The 19198-nt window shown below is 45.4% G+C and overlaps 1 protein-coding gene across 1 annotated transcript; it reads left to right on the top strand.

Moving 5' to 3' along the window:
- Nucleotides 1-5117: 5117 nt before the first annotated feature.
- GPX3 (glutathione peroxidase 3) lies at nt 5118-17156 on the top strand. The gene is made up of 5 exons (XM_066616848.1): nt 5118-5317; nt 12473-12626; nt 13558-13675; nt 14476-14575; nt 15711-17156. The coding sequence occupies exons 1-5, from the start codon at nt 5237-5239 to the stop codon at nt 15921-15923; spliced, it is 666 nt and encodes a 221-aa protein (XP_066472945.1). The 5' UTR covers nt 5118-5236; the 3' UTR covers nt 15924-17156.
- The last annotated feature ends 2042 nt before the right edge of the window (nt 17157-19198 follow it).

Below are 19198 nucleotides of genomic sequence, written 5' to 3' on the forward strand. Positions count from 1 at the left end.
CCATTTGGGCCCTGCATCTGATTGGGCCCTGTGGTCAGGTGATGAGCAGAATGAATGAATCTGTTGGCAACCTTCAGTCTTGAAAGACTATGGTATCGCGCTCTGAATGGTGGTTCTGGAACAGCGTCTAGTGTGGCTGAAAAGGCCGATTCGGGAGTGACAATCCCTTCCACACCGGGAGCAAGTGCAGTCTGTCCCTGGTCTGTCTCCTTGGCTATGGGCCTTCCTTCTTTGCCTCTTAGCCTCAGACTGTTGGCCAAGTGTCAGAATGTTATGTCAGAATGCCAGATGCAAGGGAGGGCACCAGGATGAGGTCTCTTGTTATCTGGTGTGCTCCCTGGGGCATTCGGTGGGCCACTGTGAGATACAGGAAGCTGGACTAGATGGGCCTATGGCCTGATCCAGTGGGGCTGTTCTTATGTAAGTGTCTCTTCAAACTGGGAAAGGCCATGCTGCACAGCCTGCTTCCAAGCGGGCCACTCAGAGGCCAGGGTTTCCCACCTGTTGAGGTCCAGTCCTAAGGCCTTCAGATCCCTCTTGCAGATGTCCTTGTATCGCAGCTGTGGCCTACCTGTAAGGCGCTTTCCTTGCACGAGTTCTCCATAGAGGAGATCCTTTGGGATCCAGCCATCATCCATTCTCACAACATGACCGAGCCAACGCAGGCATCTCTGTTTCAGCAGTGCATACATGCTAGGGATTCCAGCATGTTCCAGGACTGTGTTGTTTGGAACTTTGTCCTGCCAGGTGATGCCGAGAATGCGTCGGAGGCAGCACATGTGAAAAGTGTTCAGTTTCCTGTTGTGAGCGAAGAGTCCATGACTCACTGCAGTACAGAAGTGAATGAATGCAGTACATGTACAGTACATACCGTACATGTACAGTACATACAGCACAATGAATGAATGAGTACAGTACAGTGAATGAATGTAGTAAAGAATGAATGAATAATCCAGCATGAATAATCCATTCCAAGGCATTGCAGTGCTGGTACAGTGAGTGAAGCTTCACCCTCAGTGAGCCCTTCTGCTCACCCCTGTGACAGACTGGCCTCAAATCATGGGGCCCAGAACCAATTGGCAGTGACACAACATAGTCATCCCATCACCTACTTTCAGGAAGGCATGCCTCACTCCAGATGCCATTGGTCCAGTTTCCTGTATCTCACAGTGATACAGGCTGGCTCGTGACTCTTCCTCGTGGGCAGTGAGGGGCCCTGCTCGCCCCCAGGGCCCTCCAAAAGTGTTTTGAATTGGGCCCCACAGCTCCTAAGGCTGAACCTATCAGCATGAAACCTTGTGATGTGATAAACCATAAAATAACCTCCCACAATCTCAGTCTCTAAACAGCAATATTTGCATATAGTGAATCAACTGACACACTAATAAGCACATAGGCATTTGTTAGTCTCCCTCAATTGGGATTTGATTTACTCTGTTTTCGATTGAGGCCCTTTCGTCTAGAGTGTTTCAGTTCTGAAATGAGGCTTCCTAAACAAATCACCTTGGCAACAAGGAAAATAAATGCTTCTTCAGAATTCTGAACTGAATTCCTGAGCCAAGCCGAATGTCTTGCAAGAAAACCTTTGCGCAAGAAATTCACTGCAAATTAGTGAAAATAAAAATTTATGGACCTGCTTCCCACTCCTCCGAAAACCTACTTCCCCTCATCAGCAATTAGAATTAGAATCTAATATTCATTTTGATATTTTTGAAATTACAGTTTGTTATAATATAGAAGACAAGTGTTCAGTTGGAAATCCACTTCTGAAAGGTGCGCATACATATGCATAGCACTTGATTTATCTTTACACCACTAAACAGACAAATTAAGAGCGCAATCCCAAGCCATAAGGCACACCTGTGACAACTCAGGAGTCAGGGAGGCTGGCGCAAGGATGTATGCTGCCTCCTTGGGCTGGAGCAAGCCCTGGGACAGGTGAGTTTGTGCTGGCAGTGGGCTGCCAGCTTGGGGATTGGGGGAGGGTGAAACTGGGGTGTTTGAGGGTGGGGGGAGGGCAAGCCTGTAGGCAGGCTGGGCCTGAGAGGGGAGAGGAGTGAGTAGTAGAAGACTTTCATCCCCTTCTCCTGGGTAAACAGAGTAGTCCTGCGATGGGGCTACTCGATTCTCCGCAGACCCAAAGGTTGGCAGAGAATCAAGAACCTCCATGTCGGGCGGTGAGCTGATGAGCCACCGGTCTCACCTCCCTCCCTCCCCCTGGAATGCTCCTCCCTGCCCTCCCTCCACCGTCCACCCGCCTCTCTCCTCCCCAGAACGCCTCCTCCCTGCCTCCCCCACGCCCCCACTTACCTCTCCACTGTTTAGCAGTCCGTGCGATCACCGAGCAGCAGAGCTCTGGTGGCCACCCAGTGGCCAGTGCTGGGTTAGCACCTGTGCTTGCCCAGTGGTAGGGCCTGCAAACGTGCCTTCCAGCACCTTTGCAACAGTGCGCGCTGGCAGTAAGTTCAGGATTGGGCAGTAAGTGGTGGAAAGATTTATTTACTGTTTTATTTAGGAGACATAGGATTGAGGAAATTCATTAAGGGCCCCATCCTATCCAAATTTCCAGCACCGACGCATCTACAATGCAGCCCTGAAGTAAGGGAACAAACATTCCCTTACTTTGAGGAGGCCTTCAGGACTGCCCCCCCCCCACCACCACTGGAGCAGCACATGCCCATTGGCACAGCTGCCTCAGTGCTGGAGAGTTGGATAGGACTGGGCCCTTAAGAGTATTACTAGTGCTTGGAAAGATATGAAGCTCCTTTATGCAAAAGAACATTAATCCATCTTGGTAAATTACATGTTTGTTTTTGTTTTTTACCCCTTTATTAGTGATAGAAAAAATATATCAAAATATAATCAACCAAACACAAAAAAGAAAAAAAAGAAAACTATACAGTATTTAAATATGACATTAACGCAATATATAAAAATATAGAAAACCTGTAACAATCTATACAGTACTATAATCTTCCTTAAACAGTAAATACAATATGCATTCACATCTAAAAAAGGCTTCCCCCAAAATATATTCATTGCAATTGTCATTTATAAGCTATTTGTTCAAATGCTTATAACAGTAAAAGGTACTCAATTAATTGAGCTGTGGCAGGAGGGCATTTGTGCTTCCAATTTTTTTTTTAATACAAATTTTAATATGAGGCTGCAACTCTCTATACACTTTCCTGGGAGTAGGCCCCATTGACCACAATGGAACTTACTTCTGAGTAGATGTGTATAGGCTTGTGCTATAAGAAGTCTTTTAGCTACAGTAAGGGCACTAAGAGTCCATTTTTGCTGCCCTGCTGTTAATTTCCACAAAACAGATAAATAATTCAAAAGGACATAGGAACACATATTAATGATTGTTGCTGTATAACAGTGCTCACACATTTAGCACAGGGACCCACTTTTTAGAATGAGAATCTGTCAGGACCCACCAGAAGTGATGTCATGACCAGAAGTGACATCATCAATTTCCTCAAGGAAAATTTTTAACAATCCTAGGCTCTAATCCTACCCACACTTACCCAGGAGTACGTCCCACTGACTACATAGGCCAACACACATTTTGCTTCCCTAGACCTGCCCAAGAAAGGTGGTATATAAATACCTATTATTATTATTATTATTATTATTATTATTATTATTATTATTATTATTTGCTTCCTTAAATGTTACACCAATTCCTGGATATATTTTGGGTGCCGATTCAAAAAATGATATCCGTTTTGTCCTATCACGTCTAGTTTTGGAGGCACGACATAGCCTCTTTAGTGAATGGTTCAGGCAGCTTCCTCATGAGGAAGCTGCTTGAACCATTCACTAATGAGGCTATACTCTATCTCCATTTTTGGAATCAGCACCCCACATTCATATCAAACCACCATAAAGTTTGGGAAAAACTTTTCTGACCCTCAATTTTGTAGGCCTGTGCTATCATTGCTAAAAGCATATACATGCTGTTCAAAGTACAGATCTGCAACATTTCCCCAAATCCAGTCACATACCATGGCAGCATCAAGTCTAATATATTAAAAATAAAATATTGAAATGAATGGGGACTCACCTGAAATTGGCTCGCCCACCTAGTGTGTCCTGACCCACAGTTTGAGAATTACAGTGTATAACATTAAGGGCCCAATACTATCCCTCTCCACACCACAGCATGCAGATCTACTGACTATGTTTTGCATGCTGTGGGTGGGAAGGCGCCAAACAGCCCCTCCAGGAGAGATGTTAAAATCCTTTTTACTTACCAATCCATAGGCCACCCAATCTCCAGTGGGTCTTCTTAGACCTATGCCAGCTTATTTGCTGGCCTGAGGAGAGTCCAGGGCCCAAGCTGGGAATGGGGGATAGGACCTCAGTGTGCGTGGCTACCACTGAGATCCTCCCCTGAACAAGCTGCTCTGGCCCAGCCTGCTCTCTGCCCCGATCTGCCCATGATCCTCCCCCAATCCTCCCCCACTGCCAACTTGCCATCAGTAATGGGGGATGAAGATGGTGAGTGGACCGCTGTCACCTGCATGTCGCCTGTGGCTGTGTGGCCCACCAAACAGCAGAGTGGTTTTCCCTCCATTAACCCAGGATTTACATGGACGGATTGCAACATCCATTAGCACAAGGCCTTAATATCTAAACAAGACTCATAAGTGATGCATGCAATATGTTGCAAATCTATATTGCTTACACAACTGAGAACGACTTTCAAGGTTCTAGGTCTTTCCCAGCCTGACCTGGAGACACCAGGGATTGATTAGACCTTCTGTCAGCATGCAAAGCTACGTATCTTTAAGCTGTGGCCTGTGCTCTGCTTTCTTGTTATGCTGTCACATCTCAGAGTCATGTTATTTTAGTGCAGTCTGTTTAACAACCGGGGACATTCTATATTCTCAACATTTCCCTCTAGTAGTCTAAATTCTGCTCCTTGAATGTATCTCCCAGAAAGATTTTATAATAATTCACTTTTAAAACTCCTAAGCAGTTCACAGCATATCAACCTCTGTATGAGCCCAGAGCCCACATGGTTAATATCCACAGGAGCAGCCCTTCAGTCTGCTGTGCCATGATTGGCTACAGGCACTGGTCTTCCTCCTGTTATTTATCCCGGCGTTTCTGCTGGAAGGTAGCAGCCTGTACAAGTGGCAGAGGGAAGCCTACAGCAAGCAGTAGCTACCTGTAGGGGCAAGGAGAAGGTGTTTGCACCTTTGCCCCTGCTCCTGTCACTATCATGAGGGCTAAGCGTTCCTGGATCTTCCCCTTGTTCTTAGCTGGCTTAATTCAGCCAAACTGGGGGCAGGAAGAACAGAAGGTAAGAAATTACATCCCTGGTCAGTGGGAGTGGGTGCCCACACAGTCTCTCAGGACGATATTCTGGGATAGAACATCATTTGATCACAGGGTTTGGTGAGGAGGAGCAACTGTTTTTGAATGATTAAATATGACACAATACTCAGATAGTGAACTGAAATAGCCAATACCCTCTATGAATCTGCAGTGTGTAGCAACTAACCTGTTTGGCTGAGTGGGGGCCAGAGACCTCCAAAACTACAAAGTATTTTTAAACAGAAGGGTTGACAGATCACACTATTCATGTTTACCACTCTCCTTTGTTATCTTTGAAATTATGTCTCTAGATCAAGATGTATATGTGCGCCTACGATTTCACAACTGTGTCTTAGTTAAGGATGACGTTGGTATTTCTCTCAGTATGTATCAGCTGCTTTTTTTGGACTGGTGAGCAGCAAAGGATGCATTTTCTTATCAGTTACCATCCATTCCTGACCTATTAGTTGCTCTGCCTTCTGAAGTGAAAGGCTGATTGTGAGTGCAGCAATTTGTAGAACACCAGATAAATTCCCTTTGCTCACTTTTCATGTGTACAGTGTGAAACACAGGTCTGTCTTGCAGGCTGGTAGCAAAAATGAGTAAGATCATCATTTTAAAAGGGGTAGCGTGAAAGTTAAACATGGCTTGTGTGGTTTTTTAAAAAGAAAACACAGAGGGTTCCTTGGACCTAAACAGAAAAATGAGCTGCAGTAGTGGGAGGAGGAGAACTGTGTTCTCTGGAGCCCCAGACAAGGCAGGTCATCCTCTTGCACAGGATCTTAAGTGGGGACGCGAAAGGGGGAACCGCATGTGATGGATTACTACTGATCACAGGATCTCAGTTTCACTCTTCTTACACACTAATATTATCAGTCCAAAGTCAGGGAAGATGGGATGTGTCTCAACAGACTTGTTTGTTCCAGGGTACAGGGTGAACTGCATGGGCAAACAGTGTGACTGTGGTGTCAGAATCCTCAAGCAGTGGAATTGTCACATGACTGAGAAAGCCACAGATGCCAGAAAGGAAAAATGGGCTAGTTACTTTGTTTCCTGTTTTGCTACTTTTCTCAGCCCGGACCTGCTTCCTGTAGAAAGTGAAATGGAATTAATTTGGTTCAGAAGACTCCTTCTTTAGGAGATCAGCAGGGAAGAGGCTTTGTTGAGTCACTGCAACAGGCTGGCAAAGTACACAAATAAGGAGGTGCAATTGTATTCAGTCATCGTAACCTCTTTGCTGAAAGAATTGTATTGCTATCAAGGATGTTTATATGGTGCCATTCCTCAATAAGATTCTGACTACAGTCCTAAACATATTTACGAGAAAATGAAACCCTAGTGGGATTTGGCACCTGAGTAAAGGTATCTAGGATTGAGCTGCAAAAGTGGTTGGCAACCTTCAGTCTCCAAAGACTATGGTATAAGCCTACAGCACCCAGTATTCCAAGGTGGTCTCCCATCCAAGTACTAACTGGGCCTGACCCTGCTTAGTTTCTGAGATCAGATGAGACTAGGCATGTACAGGGTATGCGATCACTTGTATACTGGAAATGAAATGCAAACTTGTCCATATCCATTTCATAAGATTGCTAACTCCACTCCAGACAAATAACCAATAAAATGTTATAGAAGAGCACAGTTCTATCACCCTGCTTATGAATGCAATGTGGCAATTAATGTATATTTAAGCCATTTCTGCCCAATGTTGCATATACACAACAGGGATCAAATGTGTACACCTGTGGCTGGGCAGAAATGGGTTAAAGAAATAGCTAATCTATGCATCTTTGATATACCCCTTTAAAAAACAATCCTAAAAAAGAAAGATTGTGTCTACCATACAGCAAGTGCTCTTAAAATGTCAATTTTATTTAAATGAACTGTTCAGGGGGGCAGACCCCTTTGCTTAGCTTGGGGAACATAGCACTTTCCTCCACACAGGATCTGCCAGTTTACCTTTTGGAAGCAGCTTGTTGCTCTTCTGGCACAGTTTTCTGGAATGTTCCCCATCTCTCTTAGTTTATCAGCCAGAACATTTAAAAAAATGGCTCCAATGTCTCTTGTAGCAGCTTGATTTACAGAAACCAGTGGGTGAAATTTTCCTCAGTTGCCAGCCCTTGCCTGCAGATCAAGCAGCTGCTGTTAAAGGCACAGGAGGAGGGACCTGTGGGGCTCCTGTACCCCCTTCCATGGTTAATTCCAGATGAAATGGTAAGGATATGAAATATGTAGGTGGATGGATACAGTGTGGACTCCTAGACACAGCAGACGAATCCTATGCACTGTTGTCCTCAGAGGCCCTGCAAAAAGCCAGCATGGAATCATTTAACAGAGCTCTGCTTAATTGCTGTCAAATGCATTTGTCTCTAAATAGTTCAAATACTTTTTGAACGTTTTTATGATTTAACTTCTCCCCGTTGCTGTTTTAACCTCCTTTGAGATCTTCTGACATTTGCACCCAGAGTTGTTCCCTAAAATGGTTGCCTTTTGTTTTGTGTCATGTACTGTACTGGTATTGAGCCATAATTATTTCAGTTTCTGTCCACCACCTTGGGCTCATTTCAAGCAGAAAGGGAGTTTAGAAAGATTTTGACTCAAAACCCCCAACACCACATTCCCCCACCCCACCATTCTTTCCTGTTCCAGTAGCAAAACTATCTCAGATATAAATGTCTAAAGGGAATACATTCCAACAGGGCTTTTGGAGCACTGAGAAATGTAGCTATTCTATGGAAGCGGAATCTTTCCCAAGTTTCTGTTCGCATCCAGTTGGGAGCTTCAACTTGAAGGCTTCTGCTTTTGTTGCCTTAAGACTGTGCTCGGAGATCCATGATCTTGTGGACCACATCTGTAGCCCTGGGCAGTTGCCATGTTCCATGCCCTCAATGAGAACAAGAGACAGAGAGGACATGTTTATCATCTTGATTAAATATCTACCAGGAAGATGTCAAGGGTAAAGGGGACCCATCTCTTATCATTTTGGAGCAGTCCCTGTAAACAGGAAGGCAAACTAGATTTAGCAATGGCTTAGGAGTGCTTGATGACCCAGCTTGTGACCAGCACCTGCTTCTGACGCAAACAGGTTGAACTTTTGGCATCTTCCAGGAGAGAGGCAGAATGAATGATTAAATGCAGTAGTCAGATCCTAGTAACAATGTGTTCCTAGGTGACCATTAAGAGCTAGCTAATGGGGATAGCTCCCTAGAAATGGACTAGAGACTGCTGGGCATAGACCAACCACAAAAGAAAACATTTTCAGCACCCCGCATGCATATGTGTGCATACTCTACACGTTATATTTCATCTGTTTCCATAGTGAGTTTTCCAGTACCTGACCTCAGAGGAGGAATATCCTGTAATTACTGGTGCAGAAAGGTGAGGTTCAGCAGAGGTTCAGTCCATCACTGCACTGTCCTGATGGAAGAAACTGCAGCTGCCAAACCTCTCCCTGCCATATTAAAGGTATAGGAGCAAGAGAAGCGTTCAGAGTTGCCAGTCTGATTCCTTCACTCAAATTGTCCTCTGCACTGCATCATGGATACCTTATTCTTTTGACCTGCTGAGTGTGATATTCACTGAGGGGATGGTACTGCACACAGCCCCCTCTATGGTGCATGTGCTATTCATTGTGGGCAATGGTTTCCAAACTTTTTCACCCGGCAGCTCTCCTGACCTACTGGGCCACTGGCCATGGCTCCCCATTAGGGCTACAATTGTATGTATTTTATAGCAGGGGTCTTCAAACCTTTCAGTACAAGGGCCACATTGTACGATTTTACACATCTTCACAGGCCCCCAAAAATCGTTTTTTTAAATGATTGAGTGAAATTTAAATGACTGAATAAGCTTTACTTTGATCTTTTCTGTAATCGGCATTACATGATTCAGGACAAACGAGAAATGTGACAATTACAAAGAAACCATGCCATACTTTAACTGAGAAATGATGTATAATGAGTAAAAATTCAAACATTAGCAAACACTCTGACAAAAAAGAAAGTTACTATGGGCCAGATAAAATCTTGTGGTGGGCCGGATGTGGCCCCTGAGCCATAGTTTGAAGACCTTTGTTTTATAGTGTGGTGGGTTTTTGGTGAAGATTCCGCAGCTCCCCTGGTTGGTTTCCATGACTCCCTAGGGAGCCACAGCTCACAATTTGGAAACCACTGCACTGTGGGGGTGCTATTGCACACGCCCCCTCCCTGCCGTGATGTTTCCTGCCCCAGTGCTTACCACAGGGCGTTTCCGTGGCCTCCCTGAATGTTCGTTATGGCCCTTGACATGAAAGGCAATGTCCATGGTAAGCACAGCCAAACTTGTTGATGAAGAAAGGATCTCTTATTGCAGGGAAGATGTTTCAGCTGCATCCCCATTGTAGATATAATACTTGTGTCAGCAGACAGTCAGCATTTAACTTGGTTAAAATAATACAGCTCCTAGGAAAGCATTCAGAGATCATTGCTTGTTTTATCATATAGTTCAGCCATTTTCAACCACTGTGCCATGGCACACTGGTGTGCCGCGAATGGTTCCCAGGTGTGCCGTGGGAAATTGGGAGAGGGTCATTTATCAGTAGGACCATTGGGAGATGTGAGCCCCCTACTGACAGCACAGTGTGCCTTGTCAAGTGTCAAAAAACTCATGGTGTGCCTTGACAACTTTAGTGCCTTGCCAGTGTGCCATGAAATGAAAAAGATTGAAAATCACTGATATAGTTTTTCATCTTTGAAGGGGAGAAACAAAGGCTTTTTTTGTGTGCTTCTTGCCCATTAGCCTTCCATGATCTTGAAGCTGTTTTCCTGAACTAGGACAGGGGTCGGCAACCTTAAACACTCAAAGAGCCATTTGGACCCGTTTTCCGGAAAAAAGAAAACCTTGGGAGCCACAAAACCCTTTTGACATCTAAAATGAAGATAACACTGCATATATAGTTTGCGCTCCCCTCTTATAGGTCCCAGTTATATAATACACTCCCCTCTTGTAGGTCACAGTTATATAATACACTCCCCTTTTATAGGTCCCACTAAAAATCAGGTCCAGACCCACAGTTGGAGAACAAATGTTTTAGATTGTGCACAGGTGAACTGCTTGTGAAGGATACTGTCATTCTTTACAGTCATTTACTTCTGTACTTTTGTAAATGCCTTTACACACAATACTACCTCTGAACAAGACCACTTAGTACTACTTAACACTGTTCACAAAAGTGCTCCTGAACAAACAAGCTAAGAGTTCAAAACTGCATAAAATAAAAGGCATACTAACAGTGATTACTTCCCAACAATGAAATATGCTTTGGTGCTACATATACAGTATGTTACACATACAGTATACAAACATATACAGAATACCATCTGGTGCAGGGGTCTCCAAACCCCTTTCAAGTTTCCAAGTGAAGGAAATGGAGCAGTGAGAGTGTGAGTGACAGGGGAATGCTGAGTAGGAAGCTTGAAGGCTGTAATCCTGTGCACACTTTCCTGGGAGTAAGCACAATGGGATTTACTTCTGAGGACACACACACAGGTTTGTGCTCTGAGCTTGGGAGGAGGGCAGAGCAGCTGCACTCAGGAAATGGGGCAGTGAGAGGGTGAGTAAGCCATGGTGGAATGCTGAGTGGGGAACTTGAAGGATGTAATCCTGTGCACACTTTCCTGGGAGCAAGCACAATGGGACTTACTTCTGAGGAAACACGCACAGGATTGTGCTCAGAGCTTGGGAGGAGGACTGAGCAGCTGCACTCAATTGCTTGCTTTTGCGCTGCGGCTCGGGCAGGAGGGAATGTGTGGCGGCGGCAGGGGCTCGCCCTCAGCGGCGGTGCGGGCTCTTTGGGCAGGAGCTTCTCCGCCAGCCCGTTCGTGCCCTCTCCTATGGGGCGCAACTGCAGGATGCGTGGGAGCTGCGCTCGGGTGCTCAGGCTGGTGAGCGGTGGCTGCGTTGTGGGAGGGGTGAGCCCGTCCTCCCCAGATGGGTTGGCCCCGCACGGAGCCGCAGCAAAAGGCTGAAAGAGCCGCTTGCGGCTCCAGAATGGCAGGTTGCCGACCCCAGGCCTAGGAGAAGGGGTAATTTGTACCCGGGCCCAGGGTCAAAAGGGGGACCCAGGAGCCAAAGGAGGGGCCCCAGAAATTTCCTGGGATCTGACATTTTCCTATCTACTCAGACTTGTCGTCCATATGGAATGTTGGGGACAATACCATGACTGAGGTTGCTGGGGACACTACTGATGCCACATGGGTGGGTAGACCTGGGCTCCAAAGACTTTTTCAGCTGTCTCTACCCTCCCCTCACCCTGCTTCACCCCTCCCTGCCCCTATTCTGCTTGCCCATCACCACCCTGTTTCACCCCTCCCCATTTGCAAAGGGGCCCAAAAGAAATGTTATACCCCCTGATAAAATTTCTCTGCGGCCCTGGTGGATGGGATGGATGAATGGGCATAGAATTTTTGGACTTGTGTCAGTGCCCTTGCACTCCTCCGTTCCTAATCATTTGTCTGCTCTTGGGGTTCTTATGATGCAGACCCAGCATTGACAGGATTTATGAAGGAAAAGGCCATCATGGGTGACAAGTCAAGATGGCTGCATATAACCTTTGGATTCTTATGGTGCAAACTGATTATTGGTATAGGTGGGCAAGGTTGATCGGGCTAGAGTTTCTTCAGGAAAATAATTTTCTCACACTGATAGACAAAAGTGGATCACATGTGCAAACTGTATGGTCAGTGGTAGAATTGGTCTGAGCTGTGGCCTGTAGTTGGCAACCTTCAGTCTCGAAAGACTATGGTATCGCGCTCTGAAAGGTGGTTCTGGAACAGCGTCTAGTGTGGCTGAAAAGGCCGATTCGGGAGTGACAATCCCTTCCACACCGGGAGCAAGTGCAGTCTGTCCCTGGTCTGTCTCCCTGGCTATGGGCCTTCCTTCTTTGCCTCTTAGCCTCAGACTGTTGGCCAAGTGTCTCTTCAAACTGGGAAAGGCCATGTTGCACAGCCTGCCTCCAAGCGGGCCGCTCAGAGGCCAGGGTTTCCCACTTGTTGAGGTCCACTCCTAAGGCCTTCACTAAGGAAATCTACACAGTGTCACAGCAACACTTTGATGCAATGTGCCCAAACTCCCTCCTTCCCATGGTGTCTGGCTTGCTGTTTTCCAGGTGAAGTGCTATGACTCGGTAAGAGGCACAATCTATGACTATGGATCCCTCACCATAGATGCGGATGAGTATGTTCCTTTCCAGAAGTATGCAGGAAAGTTGATTCTCTTTGTGAATGTGGCCACCTACTGAGGACTCACAATGCAGTACCTTGGTAAGATCCCCAGAAAGGGAGAAAAGCTCACAAGCATGCTGCACAATGGTTAATCTTGACAATGAAAGATGCTTGAACAGAAGCCAGCCAGGAAGTTGTAGAAACCGGCTTATCATAGCAAATATGCAGCCTAGGTGGAATTACTTAGTGGGGATGGAAATGTATTCTGCTCATGCTCCAAGGGTCCTTGCCTCTTTCAGACATTATATTGAACACTGAATGTATACACATTAAACTAGTCATACAACTATGTCTCTGTGCATTCAGCATCCATTTGTATGTTCATGGGTATTCTAGCTGCCTCCAATACTGCAGGCATAAAATCTGGCATAAAACTGAGTTCTGGGATTCTGACCTAAGATAGTTAGGTCACAAGGGATAAATTGGTTTAATTGTAATATCCTCTCTCTGTTAAATGCTGGATACTTAGGGCCCAATCCTATCCAACTGTTCAGCACAGTGTAGCTGTGTAGCACAGTGTAGCTAAGTGTAGCTGCAATGCAGCCCCGAGGCATAGGAACAAATGTTCCGTCACCTTGTGGAGGCCTCTGTAACTACCCTCCCACAACAGGTTATAGTGCACACCCCATTGGCACTGCTACACCAGGGGAAAGTTGGATAAGATTTGGCCCTTAGATTCTATGAGGGGATACAGGGTAAGAGAGAATTCACAATCTCTGCACCAAATGACTCTTCAGGGGAAAGGGGACTATAACAGTTAAACTGGTAGGAGAGAAATAGTTTCACAATGTAAATGGGTTGACATCTAGGCTACTGGAAGAGCTTTTTCTTGAGGTATTGGAGATAACGTAAAACTGCATAGGCAACACTGGCTCTTTAGGGAGGGGTGAGAGGCCAACTGACGATCTTAAAGGACCTGGAGACCAATTCTAGACTTCTGTTGATGTCTGTATTCATGTGATTCTTGCAGAACTGAATGCACTACAAGCTGAATTAAGACCTTATGGATTTGTCATCCTGGGTTTCCCATGCAATCAATTTGGAAAACAAGAACCTGGTGACAATGCAGAAATCCTTCCAGGCCTGAAGTGAGTACACTAATTGGGTGATGTTGGAGATAATGAGAAGTCTGGATGGCCTCTGAGTGATGCATGGGCTCATCAGAACATACAAATAGCTCAGTCTTATTGGGCACTTTCCCTGGCAGAATGAGTGTTCTACCAGGGGAGACTGCCTTATGGCATTCATAAATTAGACTCCAGCAACATGCAAAGCTGGAAGGCAGCACCTCTGTGGAGGCCCAGCGACCCAGGTAAGTCAGTGGGGGAGGCAGGACAGGTGAGGGGAGGGAAGAATGGGGTGGGGAAGTAGATAGATCAGGTTCTGGAAGGGGGCAGGTTTGGTGGCAGTGGTAGCCAGTAGTATGAGCCTGCAGCCAAGATCCACATGGACCTGAGCCAGTGATCTCATAGGCACAGATCTCTAAGTAGATGCCTCCACACCTGGGAAGCTTACCCCAAAATAAGGGAATAAATGTTCCCCCACCCCCCAGACAAATGGGGAGAGAGAGGAGGGAAGCGCAGGATTGGGCTGTAAGGCTCATGAACAAATCCCTTCTTTACTATCCTTACCCTTGCCAGCTTTCAGACCTATCTCTATAGGGCCCTGCCATCACACCTTCAGCCCTGGTGCTTTTCCTACACTTCCTTGGCAGTAATGGTGAAACAGGCATACTTGTGCCCTAGACAACAGAGTGTATGCAACCTAAGTAGCCAGGGGTGAGAGTGACTGGCATTGCCTTGGGGGCATGGATGCCCTCTAATGAGAGCAGGCTGTTTCTTATTGCAGTCTCTCTATAGAAGAGACTGTTCATCTTCTTGTATTCCAGATATGTCAGACCTGGAGGAGGCTTTGTTCCAAATTTTGAAATATTTCAGAAAGGAGATGTAAATGGAGAGAATGAACAGAAATTCTACAGCTTCCTGAAGGTTTGTATGGTCTATCTCAGTGGTTCTCAAACTGGTGGGTTGCAACCCACCAGTTCGTGTAACTCTTCTCCCGTCCTTTTAAGGGGTGGGGAAAGGGGAGGGAGGCAGCGATGTGATCACCAGGATCACGTCGCTAAGGGGGGCGAGGGGGGTGCTTGTGACTTACTTTACACGATGCTGGGCTGCAGCAGGCTGCAGGAGGTGCGGGGAGCCCTGCACAGCGCTCTCTGATGCTTGGAACCTGCGAAAGAAGCAGGCGCAAAGCACCTCCTGCAAAACAGAAGTGCTTTGCGCCCGCTTCTTTTGCAGGTTCTAAGCATCAGGGAGCACTGTGCAGGGCTGCCTGCACCTCCTCTGCAGCCTGCTGCAGCCCAGCATCATGTAAAGTAAGTCACAAGCGCCCCCCTTCACGATGCGATCCTGGGGATCACTGTAGCCCCTCCCATGCTGCCTTAGCCCCTCCCATGCAAGAACTTACTGAGGGAGTAAAGCTCCCTCAAAGTTTGAGAAACCCTGGTCTATCTGATTTTTGTAGCCTCTCTGACCCTTTCTAGCTTTTTAGACAACAGAATCTAAAAGATCTTCAGGACAAGCAAGTACCTTGGAATTTTACTTTCATAAAGCAAAGGAGAGGGTGAGTGACTAGAAAGGCACAAGATCACTCTTTCCTCTGCTCTTTAAACAGAGAAGACAGAGCATGCTGGGAATGGCCTTGGCCTGCTTCTTATTTCCTGTTTTGATTCAAGAATCTTCAGGGAAGGAGCCATGTTAAGGGGTGGGGGTAGAGCTATGCGCCCTGCTGCGATGCTGCTATGAAACATACTTCCAGCCTTCCTCTTCATCATGGGTATAGCATGGCATAGCGGTGCCAATGGGACGTGTGCTGCATCCTGCAGTTGGGTGGCACTCATGGAGGTCTCCTCAAAATAAGGGAATGTTTGTTCCCTTACCTCAGAGCTGCATTGCCCTTATGTCCATGCTGGGAAGTGGGTTAGGATTGCATCCGTAAACAAAGATCCAAAACTATACTTGTGCTTGTGCGCAGTTTACAGTTTTGAGGAATCTGCTCCAATTACTGTATGGATACTTGACTTACAGTAATCATCATAAAAGATTTCTGTCTTTTGCCTGGTAGAACTCCTGTCCACCTGTTACAGAAAGCTTTGGGGATACCAAGAAACTGTTCTGGGAACCTTTGAGGATTCATGATATCAAGTGGAACTTTGAGAAGTTTCTGGTTGGTCCAGATGGGAAACCTGCAATGAGGTGGTCTCCTAGGACAAATATCGCCACTGTGAAGAATGACATCATAAGCTACATGAGGGAGAAGAAGCTCCTGTATGGTTAGAGTCCAAAGAGATGTAGAGGAGGCAGGGAGGGAAGCTTGCTGCTTTATCCAGAATCAGTTCATTCCCCTTCAAATTAAACAGAGACCTGAACTTCCTTTGAGTTCTTAGATGACAGAATGCTCTGAACAGTACACCAGTTTGTTCACATACTCATGTTGAAGAGAGAACACCCCTCCTTTACAAACACATTTCCAAACATATATTGGGAGAGAAACTTGACTTCAACCTACTCTGACTATCCAGTTTACTATTATTGTATCCTCCATATTTTGGAGAATCTGACTTGCAATCACTCCAACTGGATACATTTCTGAGTAGTTCATTGCATTTTGTAGTAAATCTGTGTAGAAAAAGGGAAAGTTCCTCCTTGTGCTCTGCTCCTGCAATAGGTTGAGAGAGCAGGGTCTTTCCCTACTCCTTAAGTTTTTATGCAAAAAGGTTCTCTTCTAAAAAAACTCCACAGCCTTTAGTCATCACTCTTCCATCAGCACATCTCCCCCCACCCTCCAAAAAAGTCTTGTGTTAACAGATTTATTATGGGATGATATATTCCTGGACAAGAGAAAATCTCATCACGTCTCCCACCTTCATACAATGACCATCAGGGTGACCAGATACAAAAGAGGACACAGTGCCTATACCTTTAACCACTATATAGAAGAGGGAATTTTGGCAGTTACAGCTTAGCATGGAAGGGTTTAAAAAGCTGCACCTGCCAAAATTGCCTTTTCTATACAGTGGATGAAGTACTCTGCACTCCATTGAATGTGGTCACCCTGCCCTTCATTTACAATCCTTTATCAACCTATCATAGAGCAGTTGTTAAGGTCAAGCAAACCCATCAGGGATTAATAGAGTTCACATTTCAGGCCTTTCTGGTTAAAGCAGAGTCTACCTCCCTTCCTCAGAAAATGATGAGAGCCTCTCAAGACATTTTATGGGCCAGAGTTTTTTCAAGAAGTTTTGTCTCCATTGAGAGTGAATATGATGAGAAAGGGTTGTGGGGCTAGGGAAGATGCATCAGTATGATGGTTTGGTCTGAAAACTCCCAAAGAGTAGACCTAACCTAAGCTTGCAAGGTCGTGGTGTAGCCCTTCTAGTGCATTCAGGCTCCTCCACAACTTCCCTTTGCAAAGATGCACTCCTCCTCAGCCCCAAGATCCCAGACTCTTCTGCCTCCACAACCCCCTTGTATGAACATCTCACAATAAAGACAGCAAATATTCAATGCAGCTTGTTTTGTTGGGTCAATTCTTCAGTGATGTTGTGATAAATTTTGAAGTGCATCCAAAAAACCAGAGGTCTCCATAGTGGGGCCTGGTGATGTCACAAGTCTGACAAACCCTGAAACGAATGAAAAAAATCTGATTCCTGGATAGTGCTCTGTAGTAAAGGTGCAGGATGCAGCGGCAATCCCAAAACAACCTGAGATTAACCTTTGCTGCCTGCCCACATGAGAAAAAAAGGAAAAAGCTGGAGAGTTTCATTTTTGACAAACTGGCAACCCTATACTGTCTGGATATACTATCTTTTTCCTTCTTGTGTGATAGAGGATTGTTTCTTATGAGTGAAAGGGCATTAGTGTTCCTGAGTGAGCTTTTCAAAAACAGTTTATGTGCAGGGATCCTGTGTTATGGCCAATGGCACAGCTATACAGTTTGGTGGGGAAAGGAAGAGGGTGCCAGTGTGAAAGGTGCAACAACATGAACTTTGTGGGGGTTAACAGAATAAAGGGGGAATCAAAAATAAAATAGTGCCTATCAAAGCATCCCCAAATAACTCATAGTCAGTCAAGGCAACAACAATTTCAAACCAATCACTCAATGCCAGACCCAATTGTTAGGGAGAAAAGAGGTCTCCCACTGAATAAATGATCATCGCTAGTTGGCCAAGCCTCTGGAAGTGAATTTGTAAGAGTTTCCAATTTGCAAAATTCTTGAGAGATTGTTACTGGGAGTTGTTTGGAAGCAGAAACTCAAGGCTGAATTCAACACTCACTAAAACTGTGAAAAACTCACTCACAATATTGTGTATTGTATTGACCTGCTCCACAATTCAAATGTCTTGCTGAAGCAGCAGATTTTGCCTTGTGGTTAATTCAGGAAGGCCATTGGTTCATTAGGGCTGCAAACCTATCCACACTTTCCTGGGAGTAAACCTTATTGATCACAATGGGACTTATTTCTGAGGAGACACGAATAGGATTGTGCTGTAACATGCCTCCTTGATTGAGGTTAGGCATCGAAATGACAAGGGCCATTAGAGTTCCTTCTTTATTTGCTAAACTTGTGTTTCCCAAAGGCAACAAGGCAGAATCTGCAGCTCCATTTGAGCAGGACATTTCAATTTTGGAGCAGGCTAACACCATTTGATCCCACCTCATAGAAAGAGGGTGTGTGATCACCCGTTTAATCAGAAATGTAGCCCCGTGCCATCAGACCAATAAACAGTCATGCTGCTGGTCTGCTTCATGCTCTCCTGGCAGGTACTCAGCACCAAGTACAGATGTGCACCACTTAAACTGTTTACTTAACAAAGGACCATATTTATGACCTTGGTCAAAGCACAATAAAGATGCTCTTAATGAGGGAATCGTATAAAATTGCTGCATGCTACAGGAGACACAAGAGAGGCTCTTAATGCAAAGAAGTGGCAATCCATCTCCAGTAGCCTGTGCAGCTGGCTAGTGTATGGCAGGGAGTGTCTGTTTACACAACAAAGGCAATAGATTGGACTGAATGTTCACTTAATGACCTAATCACATAACAGGGACAAGAGAACGTATCCCCGTTGTTAAGTGATGCACCTCTGTACATGTGTATTCAAGGTGTGTAGGTGACATGCATGTAGTAAAAGAGCGATTAAACAACAGACATGCCACTGTGTCCTGCTGTTTACCACTTGTTCTTCTTGTGACAACCTGAAGGAAACCTAGCAAAAGTGCAAGAGACCCAGTAAACCCATTTCTTCAGCAAATGGGACTTTGATGAGACATTTCAGGCACTGTACAGCACAGAAAAACTTGTACTTTATTAAAGGATAAAATCAAATGAATATTTATAATTATGACCATTTTGTATAGACAAAATGTTCTAAAAATTTACAAAAAAGCAAAGTGACTTGGCTGAAAAATTCAGCTGTCCATTTCTATGCATTCCTACACATGGCACGAAATGAGACTGGCTAGCAAAAAAGCAGCATATCTAGATAGAGCGGCAATGTGGAACAGAAGTCTCTGCCAATGTCTAGAAAAGGAGATCCAAAATGAGAGATG

Source organism: Tiliqua scincoides, chromosome 2 (genome assembly GCF_035046505.1).
Source record: "Tiliqua scincoides isolate rTilSci1 chromosome 2, rTilSci1.hap2, whole genome shotgun sequence".
Lineage (NCBI taxonomy): Eukaryota > Metazoa > Chordata > Lepidosauria > Squamata > Scincidae > Tiliqua > Tiliqua scincoides.